A 17645-nucleotide genomic window follows, 5' to 3' on the forward strand; every position below is an offset into this window, starting at 1 on the left:
ATTATTTACAATGTTGTTTTTTAACTGGAATGACCAATAAAATGTTTTAACACACGTGTGTTACGTTTTTATAATGTTCCCAATGTTAATGCTCAGCCTCAGATCAGTTTCAAATCACGTGTTGTACGGTAAAAAGAGTGTGTTATGAATTGACAAACAATTCCTAAACCATTTTTTTTGTATTGAAATCAGGCCTTGGCATGGAGGAGCTTTCCTATGAGATTACATAAGGACATTCAGGAAAAAGAAGGTTATGAGCTTATGCCAAGACAACAGATATGTGTTGTGCAGAAGGGTTCATTTTATCAGTCATGCAATGACAATATTGCACATCCTGTCTATTGAAAAGCACTTACCTGCACATCGTGGAAAAAAGTTTTCAGTACTAGTGAGCTGGGGTAGCGGGTGTAGAAGAACATGAGCTTTGCTTTTTTCAGATGATTGGTGGTCAGACCCTCCTAAATTCAGAGTTAAGGAATTTAAATTCAGATTTAACATTATCACTACTTACACAGTACAGCAATGATAAGGATAAAACATAACAGAGGAGGAGACTGCCATTTTCTTCACACTTTACACATGTCTTATTTTAGTCTGAAAGTCCTATTTAAAGTTTTCACGCCATCGGCAAATGATAAGGTTTGTGACAGAGCAGGATGTTACTTGTCACTCAAAGTAACCTGTGTGAAATTGGTCTCTTAAGGCAAACAGTCTGAAAATATGTTTTGGTGGTTTTTTTGCAAAATAAATTGATTGTAAAATTTAAAAAAATGTCATCACCATTAAAAATACTTGTTTTAGGAAGAAAAAAAAAAAGGCACATTAAGTTAAGCACACTGTTGCGGTCTCATTTAACGTACAGTAAAAAATAAAAAAAATAAAGTATTAAATGCTAACAAATCACAAGGATACGTTGAGCACAAACATGTTATTCCTCCCCAGGCTCTGCAGGCCGTCAGACTCGGTCTTGACGTGAGGGAGGCACAGGCTTTCAAGAAGGACGGGTTCAGCGACACGCTGGGTTTGGGAGCCTCTAATGGATCTAGAAGTGACTTTGGACCTTGCTTTAGTCGAGTCCCAGGATGGATCGAGTGCCTCCAACTTTGCCGCCTCCACCCCGTGACACCTGGCGTCTTTCAAACGTCTCAGGTTGTTGAGTCGTGAGGTACTTGGGATATACTCCGATGCTCGGCGTTCATGCGGCGCCGCCTGATGGCTGGAGGGGAACAAGGGCTCGGGGTTATGGTGATGGCAGTTTTTGGTTCCAGGGAGGGTGTTGGGAGCGCAGGTCGTGCTCTGCAGAGGCCTGTGCACGACCAGGGAGAGGGCTTCTGTCTGGACCTCTGGGATGTGGAATTCCAGGATCTCATCTGCGTATTGTGAAAAAGCTGATTTAGTGTCTTCATGAACAGGTGATGGCTGAGTTTTAAGGGGAGATGGATTACGAATCTCAGTCCCCGCACTCCTGTCCACGACGGATGACCTCTCTAAAAGAGGCATGCCTTTGAAAATTGAGTCGACACTCGTGTTCACAGCCCTGGACAGCTCATATTTTAAAATATCTGCCAAGAATGCATTTACCTTGTCAGGCTTTGATTGAGGATTGTTGATCAGCCTCAACTTTTTCCTCTCATTGAAGTCGTCGTTTGAGTGGGAGTCGCTGCGTGTGGGGTAATCCTCCACCGCACATTTTTCACCAGTTCCCTCAGACTCCCTCCTCCAGCCGCCGTGAGTTAATCCTATTTGGAGTTTTCTGAGCGGTTTGAACTTTCTCGGAAGTTTCTTCATTTTCGTCAGGTCCTCTGAGCTCCGGTCACCAGAGTTACCAGCTCCTCCTCTCTGCGTGTTGACACGGTCTCGAGGTGACTCCGGTGACCTGTGTCTTTCCGGAATGCTGTTCAGTTCCGCTTTGTGACCTTCCTCGATGGCCGTGTGTGTGAGTTGCTCATGGGAAGAGCCTGTCATGTCTCTGATGATATTCTCCACCCTGGTACGCTTTGCTTGATGGACACCACCCTTCAGGGGCTGCTCATGGGCTCCATAAGCACCTGCAATGGGGGAGAGACACGTTCCACCGGGCAGAGATTCAACGGACACGGCTTGGGATGGATTGCTGCTGAGCCCTGTTTGGCTGGAGCTCACCAAGCGTGGGCTGTACTCGACCCTCTCTACTGATCTTGTTTTACTCCCGTCGTTTTTACTCCCGTCGTTTTTCTTCGAGAGCACAGCGTCAGACACTTGAAACAGAGCACAGTCATGTGGTAAAGAGTGGAGATGTCCTGCGCTGCAACGGTCAAGGTTGGTGTTGCTAGAAGAATACATGGTCTTGTCCAGTCTTGTGTTACTGCTTGGTCAAATAAATAAAGCAGAGGGAAAAAAAGAGTATTAAATATATATAATGCTTTTAACTTTTATTATTAATAATATTATTATTAAACATTGAACGTTAAAAGTCAAACTTTATCCAACAAGATGTCAAGTTTAAGTTCTGTATAGATGCAATGCCATTTTTAGTTTTAGTTGTGAGCTGCTAGTCTAGATGTCCCTCATAAAGTTTTCATGCTGAATCTCTTCTGGGCTTTGCCTTTTCAGTCATCTATTTCTTCTGCATTAATCAAGGGGGGAAATACATAGAAATAGAATAAAGCAAATTGTAATTTACCTGTTGCCTCTCTGCAAATCTGGTCTGCACATCCTCTGCAGGAGCTGAGGATGTATGAGTAGGATAGTAGTATTTCTATGGACCTGCAGGGTGGGGGTGTGGTCACATGTGATCCTATCCCAGCCCCTACCAGCTACCAAACAGAGGTTGTTTTTGTAAATCTAGTATCCTTTTGTTGATTTCTGTAATGTGACTCACCTTAAATAAAATGTGTCCTTTCCTGTAATTTGGGGAAGTTTTTCCCCCTTTTTAATTTGAGAAGGTTTGATATTAAATTACTTCCTCCAGGCAATTAACTATTTTATATATTGCTATATCCATCTTGTTTTCCACCCTGAAACACACAAGTTTATGCATAAATGTATTTTATATGTACATATACATACTTGGAACCATTTCCTATCTTTTACAGTGTGAATTGTTGATAGTTTTGTTTACTTTCTTGGTTTATTGTATGTTGCCATTTTTTCTATTTGTATTCCTACGTATTCCTATTATTTATTAGGGGTCCATAATATTATTATTATTGCCAGTTGTTCTGATGTGAGCTGCTCTAACACTGCAAATTACACTAGATGAATAAAGTGCTAATCCATCTAAAATGGAGAATAGAAAGGTGGCTGGAAAGTAAGAAAGTCCATGCTTTCTCTTCGAAAAGTACAAGTTTCCTATGATAAGATTAAGATGACTTGAGCGCCACACCAAGGAGGAGTTATGCTGCCTTCCATTGATATCGGAGCTCGTAAAAACTCAACCTTCTTGGAAAGGTGCAAACGAGCGGCCAGTCGAGATAGTATTCCAAGTTGGTATTTCGGGGCAGATCCCTCCTTAACTTAACGTGAACAAAGTTCCCTTTGGGGACATTTTTATTGGGGAACACGTCGAACTTCTATTTAAAATCATGGAATTATTACTTTTTTTTTTTTGTTGGTTTTTTTTTTAGCTCCTAGACTTCGTAGTCTTGCCAAGCAAACACGTATTCACTGCGGGAGTCCATGTTGTTCTCCTAACTAAGGCGTCGGAACGCAATTAACGCGGAGGTGGGGACTGAAAACCACAAATTACTGATTTCCGACGAGCGCGGAACGCGGCATTATCCTGGCACTTCCCGCAGCTGGAGGAAGTGCAGCTGCTCCCGCACTTCTAGTCGCCGTTCGCCAGTCGATCGCGATGCTGTCTGGACGGTGGGCCGCTGTGTAGCAGCCGCCATGCAGGTAGGAGTCACGCAGAACCCCGCTCGTCAAAGTGTGCGCTCGGGGGATGCTCGGGGGGCCTTAGCCATTGTGTCAGCTGAGCGCATCCCAAATGAGCTAGCCTCTGCCACCAGGGGGCGATAGCGCTCTGGCGACGTCATCTGACAGCTGATGACGCCATTAGTGTCAGGGCTAGAAAAGGTGGGGATCAATGAAGTGCACATGCAAATAGGTAAGCACGGTTTATTTTATTTTATTCTGCTGCATCAAAATATACACTCACCGGCCACTTTATTATGTGCACTTTGCTCGTACCGGGTTGGACCCCCTTTTTTCTCCAGGACTGCCTTAATTCTTCGTGGCATAGATTCAACAAGGTGTTGGAAACATTCCTCTGAGATTTTGGTCCATATTGACATGATAGCATCACGCACTTGTTGCAGATTTGTCGGCTGCACGTCCATGATGCGAATCTCCTGTTCCACCACATCCCAAAGGTGCTCTGTTGGATTGAGATATGGTGACTGTGGAGGCCATTGGAGTACAGTGAACTCATTGTCATGTTCAAGAAACCAGTTTAACATGATTTGAGCTTTGTGACATGGTGCATTATCCTGCTGGAAGTAGGCATCAGAAGATGGCTACACTGTGCTCATAAAGGGATGGACATGGTCAGCAACAATACTCAGGTATGCTGTGGTGTTTAAACCATGCTCACTTGGTACTAAGGGGCCCAAAGTGTGCCAAGAAAATATCCCGCACACCATTACACCACCACCAGCCGAAACCATTGATTCAAGGCAGGATGGATCCATGCTTTCATGTTGTTTACACCAAATTCTGACCCTACCATCTGAATGTCGCAGCTGAAATCGAGACTCATTAGACCAGGCAATGTTTTTCCAAACTCCTGTTGTCCATTTTTGTTGAGCCTGTGCCAATTGTAGCCTCAGTTTCCTGTTCTTAGCTGACAGGAGTGGCACCCGGTGTGGTCTTCTGCTGCTGTAGCCCATCTGCTTCAAGGTTCCACGTGTTGTGTGTTCAGAGGTGGTATTCTGCAAACCCTGGTTGGAACAAGTGGTTATTTGAGTTACTGTTGCCTTTCTATCGTCTCGAAGCAGTCTGCCCATTCTCCTCTGACATCAACAAGGCATTTTTGTCCACACAACTGCCGCTCACTGAATATTTACTCTTTTTTGGACCATTCTCTGTAAACCCTAGAGATGGTTGTGCGTGAAAATCCCAGTAGGTCAGCAGTTTCTAAAACACTCAGACCAGCCCGTCTGGCACCAACAACCATGCCACGTTCAAAGTCACTTAAATCCCCTTTCTTCCCCATTCTAATGCTCAGTTTGAACTTCAGCAAGTCATCCTCACCATGGCTACATGCCTAAATGCAATGAGTTGCTGCCATGTGATTGGCTCATTAGCTATTTGTGTTAACAAGCCATTGAACAGGTGTACCTAATAATGTGGCCGGTGTGGGGGCCTGTGCCAGCACTACAAAAATACATAAGTTGGGGGACAAATATTTAAACAAAATCCACGTGTGTATGTGTGTAATTGCAGCTTAATTCGTTGCAGTTCAGTGGAGGCCTCTTTGAGATTACAGTCAGAGTTGTTCATCAAATGAAACCATATTTGATAGGGAGGGGGGGGGGGCTGTAATTTCATGCTTTATTCATCAGCCCAAAAGAGCAGAAAAAACACAGCTCATTTCCCTTCCCAAACCACGCCCTGACGGTCAGTGTCATCTCAAACTAATGCGTGCACCGCATGGAGGACGAGGTGGAAATGTGAGTCCCCCACCACAACTGCAAGTATGTAGGAAGGTGCTTTGTTGTCGAAAAAAATGCCAAACCCACTTCCATAACATAACATAACAATCTTTATTTGTCACACAGCACACCACACTACAACACATGCACACACACACACGCTTTGGATGGTGGCCGGTGAAATGAGGCCTCTGCGTTTAACCCATCCTGGCTTGTCCTTCCTCCGGGGGCACAGCCAGGAGCAGTGGGCAGCGTTCGTGGACGCGCCCGGGGACCTGGTGACGAGTGTCCATCGCTGGTCAGACGATGATGTGTGCATGTTTTTGGGGGGGGGGGGTCCTTACTGACGTTAAGTGGAGGAAACCCCATGTGAGCACGGGGAGAACATGCAAACTCCACACAGAAAGGCTCCTATTTCCACACGGCATGTTTGCCGGAGGCGTGCACTCCTTTTAGCAAAGACGTCATGTTCAAACACCTTCCTAACCAACAAAGTTTCCAAAAAAATATGTGTCGTTTGAGCAGCCACACCTGACCTAGATCTGGGTAATGAAGAACCCAGGATCAAGAGTGGCTGCTTACCTGTTGCCCCTTGGTTGGTCTAATGAGCAGCAGGTGTGCAGCCACCCTGATCCTAATTACCCAGATCCAGGTCAGGTGTGGCTGCTCAAACCGCATCATCCCCAAACCACGGCATGTTTGACAAATCCAGTTATTCCAGGTGACTGTGGGGCGTTGCTGCCTTGACGCTCCTGTGGGATTTTTTTAGGACCCCTGTCCCAAAATATTATTGACAAATTGCTAGTAAAGTCACATCCCTTGATTGATTACAAGGGTAATCCACACAACACTTTTGCCAAGTGCCATTTCAATAAGTGCTTAAAACACGGAACTAAGACCATGTAATCAGGAAGCTTCCTAGAAAAACATGAAATAGCTCTAAAATGTAAAGAACGGCAGGGGTGGCGCTTTTGGGTCATGGTCGTGGACTGGGGGAGGTCAAATTACTCTGCCTTCATCAAGGCTAATAGTATTTAAAAAATAAAGATCCATACTGTATGTTCACCGGGACGTGACCTGCTGGTAACGCACCGAGCACACGGTGAATGGGCTTTCGTAGCGGATCAGAGTTGTTGAGCTAACGTTTTGCGTCTCGTAGGAGGAGCTTAACATCTGAGGCCAGCGTTTGTTCTCCACGCTAAACACAAGCCCTTGACGTGGGTCACATCAGCGGATCGGGGTTCTTAAGGAAGCAGCTGCTCCGATCATCACCAAGCTAATAACAAGCGACGTTTTGTTTATTTTTCTTTTTTCTTTCCATATCCTCTCAAGGCCCCTCAGTCTGCAGCCATGTTGTTTACAGGAACATGCCATTGTAAGTGTTTTCATCCCTTCTATCCGCCTTGTTGTGCGCGTGGCCCCACAATAACCTCATCCTCGAGAACCCTTTAAACATAATGCCGAGCTGTTTGTGCAAGAGTTCACGTATCTGTCCATGGCCATGTAGTCAGAGCCGATTTATCCTAGATAATGCTGTGGCCTCTAAATAACTCTTAAAAAAAAAAAGCAAAAACAAGTTCTCTTATTATCATTCAGGTGCCATCCTTTGTCCTCCACTAGAGTCATCCACTCCTCACAGTGTGTAGCGACCAAATAGCCCCATGTACTGTTTTCAATCACTTTTTGTGTTTTGGAACTGTTATATATCATGATTTCTTGTGTGTATTTATTCAGGAGAGGATGAGGTGGTGACCGCCAAAACCCCAGCGTTTGCTGAATCTGTCACAGAAGGGGACGTGAGATGGGAGAAAGGTGAGTGTGAGGAAGAAATGAGAGCAAATGTCTTCTCTGTCTATATTTTCTACATTTAAATGCCCTTGTGGAATGCCCTAGCTGTCGGTGACTCGGTTGCTGAAGATGAAGTAGTGTGTGAAATTGAGACTAACAAGGTAAAACTTAGACGTTCCTTAAGAAAAATAGAACGACAGCACTAAATGTCCACTATTGCCAAATAAAAATAGCTTTGTATCAATCAAAACATGTTTTAGTTTGTTGTTCCCTTCATACCTCAGTTCATGTGCCTTCTCCTGCAGCTGGTGTGGTTGAGGAACTCCTGGTGCCCGATGGCGGGAGGAACGCCCCTCTTCAAACTCCGGAAAAGAGGTGCACATTCCTATATTGCACTATTGTCGTTGTTTTAATAGTCAAGACCAGTAACACAGCTTTTAGCCAAAGTTACTAAACATTGCCATATTTTGTATCCGTTAAATCAATGGCATGTCTACCTTTTCAAATTAATTACCAAATACAAGATACGACGAAAGTTATTTGTTATCGTAGTAGGGACCAGCAGATCCTTTTAACAGACCTGGCAACCTGCACACATTTTGTGTACCAACCACGCAATTCTTGGTCAAAAAAAGCAGGTACAAAATGCCAGCTGGAACTACGCAAAAAAATACATATTGTAATTTAATTACGGAAAACAATCACTCAATACAAAACAATGACCGGTGATTGGTCGATCAGTGTCAGATATATCTGATTCTTTGCCGGTCAAATTAACAGCCCCATATTGTGCTTATGTACTCATACTCGTAAAACGTATCTGATACTCAAACTTCATACAACGTAATGTAACATAATTGTGTAGTTGACGCACAAGAAGAGCGAAAAAAAGAAAATGTCGGCTGTTTGGAGGTACTTCAAGGGTAACGAAGATTGGGTAAATAATTACAAAATTGTTCGTGCGTTTCTATTGCTGTCACTACAGCGGAGCCTCTGCTCTGGTTTTTCCTAGTGCATGAAGTCTGCTCGTGATGAAAGGTTCCACTTTTTTTGCACTCAGTTCTTGACAATTCACTCAGTAAAACAAGTCGTTCGATTTGATTCAGCTGTTTCATCTACGGTGAGCGAAGGAGGACTTTCAGTGAATGAGAGTGAGAAGAGTGGGCCATTCATTTAAATATATTAAAAAAAGATATCTATATTTTTTTCTTTTTTTTTGCGGTATATGCAGCTGTCCTATCATGTGAGCATGATCAGATCATGCAATGTATTTTTCATTGACATACAACAGATATACCCAATGAGGGCAAATGATAAGAAAATTTAATTTCTCCAATCACGGATATAAACTTAAAATGATTGGATGACAATGTAAAAGATATTTAATAGTCAATATTTTATTATGGACATACAATTCGAATGAAAATTGGAATCAGCCAAAATCAGAATCGGCAGGTCAGACTTGAAAAAAAGCCGAAATTGGAATCGGCCAAGAAAATTGCAATCAGTGCGCCTTTAGTTGGTAAACATGTTTGGAAACTTTACAAGATGATGCATTTCAAGGGGTATATTCTTATGAGATAAATTTGTGTATATATAGATATCAGTAGTAGCTCGCATAAGAAGTGATTATCCTCGCAACAAGACAGATACGTGTGTGTGGATAAATGATGGAGTCATTTAGCTGCAGTAACTCAAGCGCCACAGAGACTCTCTGTTACACTATTGTGGTACTCAAAATATTTTCCCATGGTTGGCAGGTCTGTTTTAAGGAAGAATTCTCACCACTAACTTTGAATTCTCTAAAATCAGAGACAATATTAAAAATCGTAAAACGTGAGCTATCGTCAGTAAAATGGTCAGAGGTGATGGAAGCTGTGTGTGCTGACTGGTAAAAGGGCTAGAACAATGGTGACCGAATGTCTTTTGGTTTGGTGTGTGCGTTTCTTTCCTGTCTGTACAGCTGGAGCTGCCAAAGCTACTCCTTCACTGGGTGCAGGGGCTGAAGCCACACCTCCTCCTCCATCACCCTCACCTGAAGCTTTCATCCCCACCGCCACCACCATGCCTCCCGTGGTCCTGGTGCCGCCTCAAGCAGCTCAAACCAAACCTGGTGTGTAGTGCTCAGAAACACACATTGTTATTTCGGTTGGTTCACTAACCCAGGTTTTGGAACTTAACTTTCCCTCGTCTTCCTTTTGTCTGATATGTAGTCTCTGCGGTCAAACTGACGGCAGCAGTTTCAGTTCCAGCAGCAGGAACCAGGAGAGAGAACAGGGTAACACACTGCCCGGCTACACTTCACATCATATACCATGCCTCAAATATGCACAGGCTTCCCACAGAACCTTGAAATACATGAAGTGGAAATCTGTAAGATTTTGATTAAAATAAAAACGTTATACATTATTTACCTCTCACTTTAGAACAAACAGCCATTCAATGTATTTGGATTATGTACTGTATGGGCTCCTTAATATGCGGTGTCCATTGTTGGTGGCTGGGTCCGCCACCTTTCCCAGCAAGAATGCAAAGATTGGGCACGCACAGGAAGTGAAGGGCAGCTCCGGTGAATTTGATAAAGCAGTGTAGGTAGTTGTGTTCAGTAAACCGTCGATATCGATGAACATTCACAAAAAACACCCTCAGATTAAAAACTATCTCCACTGCCTCAAGTGACCCAGGAAAAACACAAAACAAATTGATCAGTCACAAAAAGACAAAAATATTTGTGAAAATGTGACTTGGACCAAAGATGAGGATAAACCTGGATTTTGGAACGAAAAATTGCTTTTGAATGGAATCCTGGAACTTGTGGTATAATTCACCCAATAAAGATGATCTTATGGATTCACACTTTTAATAAACTTGGGATTTAATGTCATAGACACAGTGAATATGGATCCATAACATTATAACCACAGAAACGATTAATTGCCATATGTTAGACATATGTCCTGCTAAACAAGAAAAGCCAACTCATTTCCTGTATTTCCCACTGGGGATTAATGAAGTGTTATATTATCTTAATGCATCCTGGGTTTTTGTTTTGCTCCAGCAACATCAAAGAGTTGAGGAAGATCCACCCAGATTGCTTTGTGAGGAAGCACAATACCAAGTTAGGTTTCATGTCGGCGTTCTGGAAGGCAGCAGCGTACGCTCTGACTGACCAGCCCACTCTGAACGCTGGTTGGCTTTCTGTTTCTATTCCTTTTACTGGATTATAGAAACACAATATCTGCATACAAAACATTTCTACATAGATGAATCGATAGATACATAGAAACTTTATTCATCCATGGATTTAAATTGCTGTCTTACAGCAGCTCTCATCAAAAACAATAGGCAATAATTATAAAGTAAAACATTAACTTACTTAAAAAAAAAAAGAAAAATAAGAAAGATGTCTTTATACAATAAACCTAAGCATGAACAACAAAAATAAACCTAAAAACAATTGAATCTCAATCAATATGATATTTTCTTCCAGAGCTATCCTTCCAAAAAGAGGTGCATTGCTTTGATTATTTCTATGCGTGAATTTAAGTTTAAATCTGTTAGTAATTTCTTTGTCTTAAAAGTTATTTTTCTTCTTTAAATTGTTATAATTTCTTCGCTGTTTCTCAAACTTCACCCTCAGCCATCGATGATTCGACCAAAGAGATTGTGTACCGGGATTACATTGACATCAGCGTCGCCGTGGCAACTCCAAAGGTACGAGCTGCTTTAAAACCTCCAACACAAAGAAGATTTCTATACTTCTCACTGTGATTGGCTGAAGTATTGCGATGGTGATTAAAAGAAAGAAATCCTCTCTCATCGCTCCCTGTTCAGGGACTCGTCGTCCCAGTGATTCGCAACGCGGAGACGATGAACTTTGCCGATATCGAGAGATCCATCAACACTCTAGGTAAAAAGGTAAAAACACTCGGAAAGTAACTCTATAATGTTGTTGCGTTGTTGAGTATTGTCTGTGTGTCTGTGATATCAAAACTGCGTAAATAGTTATGATATAAATAAAATGTATATAATTTCACAAGTACCCTGTGGACCCACCACCTGCAGGGATAGGCGTTGGGGTCGGGTGCAATGTCAGCACCCAACCCCACCCGACCCTCACAAGCTCCCAGCTGAGTGCCGCAGTGTTGGAGTTCTCCCCAGTGAACGAGAAGGTTGACTCTATGCGACTACAAGTTGCTAAGGGGAAAGCTCTGACTGTTGTGTGTGCTTATGCAGCGAACACCAGTTCAGAGTATTCGGCCTTGTTGGAGTCTCTGGGTAGCGTCCTGGACTCTATAGTTCTACTGGGAGACTTCAACCCTCATGTGGGCAACAATGGAGAAACCTGGAAGCGGGTGATTGGGAGGAATGGCCTGCCTGATCTGAATCCGAGTGGTGCTTTGTTATTGGACTTCTGTGCTAGTCATGGATTGGCCATAACAAACACCATGTTCAAGCATAGGGTGGCTCATAAGTGTACGTGGTACCAGACCACCTTAGGTCAAAGATTGATGATCGACTTTGTGGTCGTGTCATCAGATCTCAGGCCGTATGTCTTGGACACTCGGGTGAAGAGAGGAGCAGAGCTCAACTGATCACCACCTGGTGGTGAGTTTGATCAGATGGCGGGGGTGGCTGCCAGACAGACCTGGTCAACCCAAATGTGTAGTGGGTGAACTGGGAACACCTGCTGGATGCCCCTGTCCGTGAGGTCTTCAACTCCCACCTCCGGAAGAATTTTTCGCGCATCCCGGGGGAGGTTGGGGACATCGAATCCAAGGAATCCTGTCGTGGCGGTTACCCAAGAACCCGTTGGACACCAGCGGTGAAGGAAGCTGTCAAGCTGAAGAAGGAGGCCTTTCTAGCTTGGCTGGCCCAGGGGTCTCCCGAGGCAGCAGACAGGTACCGGCAGGCTAGAAGGGCTGCGGCTTCGGCGGTCACTGAAGCAAAAACCCGGGTGTGGGAGGAGTTCGGGGAGGCTATGGAGAAGGACTTTCGTTTGGCCTCAAGGAAGTTCTGGCAAACTGTTCGGTGACTCAGAAAGGGAAGCAGGGCTTGGCTCAGGGTGTGTTCAGCCCGGGAGGGGAACTGCTGACCCGGACTGGGGATATTGTCAGGGGGTGGAAAGAGCACTTTGAGGAACTCCTGAACCTAATCAATACGTCCTCAGGGGAAGAGGCAGAGTCTGAAGACTCGGGTTAAGTCTCGTCCAGATGCCTGGCAGAGGTCGCTGAGACAGTCAAAAAGCTCCTCGGTGGCAAGGCATCAGAGGTGGATGAGATTTGCCCTGAGATGCTGAAGGCTCTGGACATTGTTGGGCTGCCTTGGCTGGCATGCCTCTTTAGTGTCGCATGGATGTCGGGTACAGTACCTGTGGAGTGGCAGACCGGGGTGGTGGTTCCCATTTTTAAAATGTGGGACCCGAGGGTGTGCTCCAATTATAGGGGTATCACACTGCTCAGCCTCCCCGGGAAAGTTTACTCCAGGGAGCTGGAAAGGAGGTTCTGGCTGATTGTCGAACCTCAGATTCAGGAGGAGCAATGCGGATTCCGTCCTGGACATGGAACAGTGGACAAGCTCTTTACCCCTGCAGGGTTGCTGGGGGGGTCGTGGGAGTTTGCCCATCCAGTCTACATGTGTTTTGTGGACCTGGAGAAGGCTTTCGACCGTGTCCTGGGCCTTGGGCCTTGTACAACCAAAGTGAAAGCTGTGTTTGCATTCTCGGCAAAAAGTCAAACACGTTCTCAGTGGGTGTTGGACTCCGCCAAGGTTGCCCCTTGTCCCCGATTCTGTTTGTGATATTCATGGACAGGATTTCAAGGCGCAGCCGAGATGAGGAGAGTGTCTGGTTTGGGAACCTCAGAATGGCATCTCGGCTTTTTGAAGATGATGCTTCATCAGACCATGACCTCCAGCACGCACTGGGGCGGTTTTCCGCCGAGTGTGAAGCGGTCGGGATGGGATTCAGCACCTCCAAGTCTGAGGCCATGGTCCTCTGCCGGAAAACGGTGGATTACTCCCTCTGGGTCGGGAGCGAGTTGCTGCCCCAAGTGAAGGAGTTCAAGTATCTAGGGATCTTGTTCACGAGTGAGGGGAAAATGGAGTGTGAGATGGACAGGCAGATCGGTGAGGCATCAGCTGTCATGGGGGTGTTGTACCGGTCCATTGTGGTGAAGAGGGAGCTGAGCCGGAAGGCAAAGCTCTCAATTTACCAGTCCATCTACGTCCCAACCCTCACCTATGGTCATGAGCTTTGGGTAGTGACCGAAAGAACGAGATGGCGAACACAAGCTGCCGAAATGTGTTTCCTCCGTAGGCTGGCTGGGCTCAGCCTTAGAGATAGGGTGAGGAGCTCGGACATCCGGAGGGAGCTCGGAGTAGAGCCACTCCCCTCGCTTCGAAAAGAGCCAGTTGAGGTGGTTCGGGCATCTGATCAGGATGCCTCCTGGGCGCCTTCCCTTGGAGGTTTTCCGGGCACGTCCAACTGGTAGGAGACGACCGAGTAGACCCAGAACGCACTGGAGGGATTATATATCCTAGCTGACCTGGGAATGTCTCTGGGTCCCCAGGAGGAACTGGAAAATGTTGCCGGGGAGAAGGGGGCCTGGAGCTCCTTGCACAGCCTGCTGCCACCATGACCCGGCCCCAGATAAGCGGCGGAAAATGGATGGATGGATGGATGGATGGATAATTTCATAAGTTGTGCTACTTCAAGACCAGGAAAATCATTTATTTATTGTTGTCCTGGCCTTTTTCCTCAGGCTCGTAATAACCAGTTAGCCGTGGAGCACATGGACGGAGGAACATTCATGATCAGAAACGGTGGAGTGTTTGCTTCTATGTTTGGGACGCCCATCATCAACCCCCCGCAGTCTGCCATCCTGGGCGTGCACGGCGTCTTTCACAGGCCTGTGGCCATCCAGGGAAAGGTGTGTCCAATGTCAATGTCTCTCGTGCAAGTCAAGGAACCTTATTTACGTACATGCATAACCTCTGCGGCATTTGTAGAAAGTTAGCAAAAAAATTTAGTTGAATCTGCCTCCAGCGAGGTTCGCCTGACTCCGTAAAGTCAGGACCAATACAAATAATTGTTTTTGTGGATAAAAAAAACAATATCATTTGTAAATAAGCGTACAATTATATTGGGCAGGTGGAGGTGCGACCCATGATGTACGTGGCTCTGACCTACGACCACAGACTGGTGAACGGGAGGGAGGCCGTCGTCTTCCTGCACACGATCAAAGCAGCGGTGGAAGACCCTCGAGTGCTGCTGCTTGACATGTGATCACAGTTCACCCCACTCAGGGCTTTTAAATAATAATAATTTTTATAATAAAAAAAGGAATTGCAAAAAACGACTCACTTGCCTAAAGTGCAATTCTTTAAAAGAAAAAAGCTGCACAGGAAATGCTCATGAAAACATAGTTCACCTTCATGCGTCTCTTCATGCTATAAATTAAAACACAAATAAAATAAATAAACTGATTTTATACATTTGACAGCAAACTGAACTGAAGAATCTGTTGCCATTTGAATGAACATATAGTCAGAAAAATAACTCAGATGTTTCATATTTTCAATAACTTTGATCCATTCACTGACATTCTTAATTTTTAAATTTCACTGTAATTCCATTTGCCAACCTATTTATCAGTTCAGAACACTTTCACCTCCAATCATTTGGCGAGAATATTTGACATTTTCTTAAATTTAATGTAAATTTATTTGAGTTGCTTGTGTTTTATCACTGATGCCATTTTGTTATTTTATGTTATGCCTCCACCTCCCATACCAGTACTGCTAGACTTCACTAATGATAAAAGACTAAAGGAATTGTACTTCTGTTGGAGAAAAAAATTCTGTGCCCCACATCCTAAAAAATGACTGAAGCACAAAATTGTTTTTCATGTTGAGATGTTGTTAAACACATAATTTTACTTTTATACCTTTGTATGCCTGGGGAGCAGGATCCCTTTTGTTATCTATATTAAAAACTCAAAGGTTTAATGTACCTAAATCGAGGAAGATGTTTCTTTAAAGCTTAGTTTGGTTTGTATACTCTCTGGAGCTCCTAAAATGGTTAAAATCCGCTGTCTATCCATATCGTCTACAAATCATTGCCATTGTGTCTTTGAAGAACGTCTTGATGGCAAAATATGTTTCCAAAACATTTTATCCCGCACCAAATAATTTCTACCGCGCCTCTTGTAGATGAAATCCATGCCAAAGACGCGTCTTCAAAGCCCGACCAGCGAGCCTCCCCCGCCTTCTCCCCGGCCCTTCAGCAGCCCCACAATGGTGGGATCATCTCGGACAAAGTCTTGAGGGTTGCTTGGTCCTTCCTCCCACTTCACTGACACCGGCTCGAGTGCGTGCAGCTGTGTACAATTCCCCTGCCAATGTTCCCGTTTACTTTCATAATCACAGCGGACAATGGCTCCCAACGCAAGTCTTTGTTTGTCTGCCAGCACCTACACAAATGTCCCAACAACGCCATTCGGAAGAAAAAAAAACACAGGGACTCATTATGGAGGCATAAATAAAAAAGTGTTTTAAAAAGGCCCAAAACATTATATTACCATGAGAATACTGAAGGTCCTAATGGGCTTGAATATGGCAAACACTGATCATGGGGCTTCTTTTAATTCAATTATTTACTTTCATTACCTCTCAAGATTCCATTAGCGCTTTCCAGATAATGCTAATTGGCACTGCGTGCAGATATCCGAGGGGGCTGTTTGTGTGGCAGGTTTTTGTTTCCTCTCAGAAATTTGGCCAAAATTGTGAATTTCCAATTGGACCATTCAAAAAGATGTGGGGTTTTAGTCTTTGTGTCCATTCAGATGAAAGATAGCCCATTAAAATTGGCAGCTAGCTGTTTGTTTTCATTACGCCACATCAGAGGGATCATTTACTTAAATTATTCTGTTATTTTTTCCCCCCATATTTCAAATGACCTAATAATAATGATATTGTTTCCCCTTCTTGGATTGTGGCCATGTTGTGGCAGGAGGCCTTGTTTCAGTGATCCCCCAGAGCTTTGTTATCAGGAGCGTCATGCTCCCAGTAGGGTCTCCCAAGCTGAACAGGTCGGGGGTTAGAATACAGAGCAACATGATCCCAACACCACTATGATATGGTGACCATGAAGACCAAGTTTTCCCAGCCCGGAACAGGGTCACTGGGACCCAGGCCTGAGAGTGGTGTTCGCAGGCGAGTGTCTGGTGGCCGGTCAGCCCACGAAACCTGGCTGGAATCAGCCTGAAATGACTACCTGGGACCTTTGTGTGGGCTCACCATCCGCAAGGTGCAGGATAAGGGTGGGGTGCAATGCCCGACAGGCAAGGGGAACCAGCAGAGCGGTTCCAGACGTTCTGGACTTAGGCAACAGAAACTGACTTTTGGTGCGTGGAAGGTCACCTCTCTGGGGGGAAGAGCCTGAACTAGTAGCTGAGGTTGAGAGATGTCAACTAGATATACTGTAGTTGGGCTCACCTCTATGCACATTGGGGGTGGACTCTGGCCTACTCAGGAGTTGTCCAGGATGAGAAGCGTCGTGCAGGTGTGCTGATACTCACAAGTCCCCGGCTGACAGCCACACAGTTGGAGTTGAGTGGATGAGAGGGTCGCCTCAATGCGACTATGAGTTGCAGAGAGGAAAACTCTGACTGCTGTTTGTGTATATGCACCTAACAGTTTAGAGTATTCAGCCTTCTTGGAGAAGGTGGGAGGGGTGCTGGAGAAGTCCCGACCCACTGACCTCATAGTCCTTCTACGAGACTTCAACGCTCATGTTGGCAACGATGAGGGAACCTGGAGGGGCGTGATTGGGAGGAAGGCCTCCTTGATCTGAATTCAAGTGGTGGGTTGTTACTGGACTTCTGTGCTAGTCATGGATTGTCCATAACAAACATCATATTCAAACCTATGAGCATCTACTCGTAACAGAGCACCTTGAGCCTAAGGTCAATGATCGACTTTGTAGTCATTTCAGCAGACCCGCTGCCGTATGTTCTGGACATATGGGTGAAGAGAGGGGCAGAGCTGTCAACTGTCATGGAGGATCAGGAGGAGGTTGGAGACATGGAGTCAGAATGGCTCCTGTTCAAAACCTCTATTGTGGAAGCAGTTGTTAGGAGCTGTGGTCAAAAGCTGGTCAGTGTCCCGGCAACCCAAGAACTCGCAGGTGGACACCAGCAGTTAAAGGGGCCGTCAAGCAGACAG

At 45.0% G+C, this 17645-nt stretch overlaps 1 protein-coding gene across 1 annotated transcript; it reads left to right on the top strand.

Annotated features, from left to right (window-relative positions):
• Positions 1-7090: 7090 nt before the first annotated feature.
• LOC307246844 (dihydrolipoyllysine-residue succinyltransferase component of 2-oxoglutarate dehydrogenase complex, mitochondrial-like) lies at positions 7091-14706 on the top strand (the record flags this gene model as incomplete). Its single annotated transcript, XM_080022874.1, has 10 exons — positions 7091-7118; positions 7368-7445; positions 7527-7582; positions 7727-7796; positions 9385-9538; positions 10480-10610; positions 11062-11135; positions 11256-11339; positions 14183-14350; positions 14572-14706. 10 exons carry the CDS (start codon positions 7091-7093, stop codon positions 14704-14706), a joined length of 978 nt encoding a protein of 325 aa, XP_079879000.1.
• Positions 14707-17645: the final 2939 nt, after the last annotated feature.

Source organism: Zeus faber (genome assembly GCF_960531495.2).
Source record: "Zeus faber genome assembly, chromosome: 2".
NCBI lineage: Eukaryota > Metazoa > Chordata > Actinopteri > Zeiformes > Zeidae > Zeus > Zeus faber.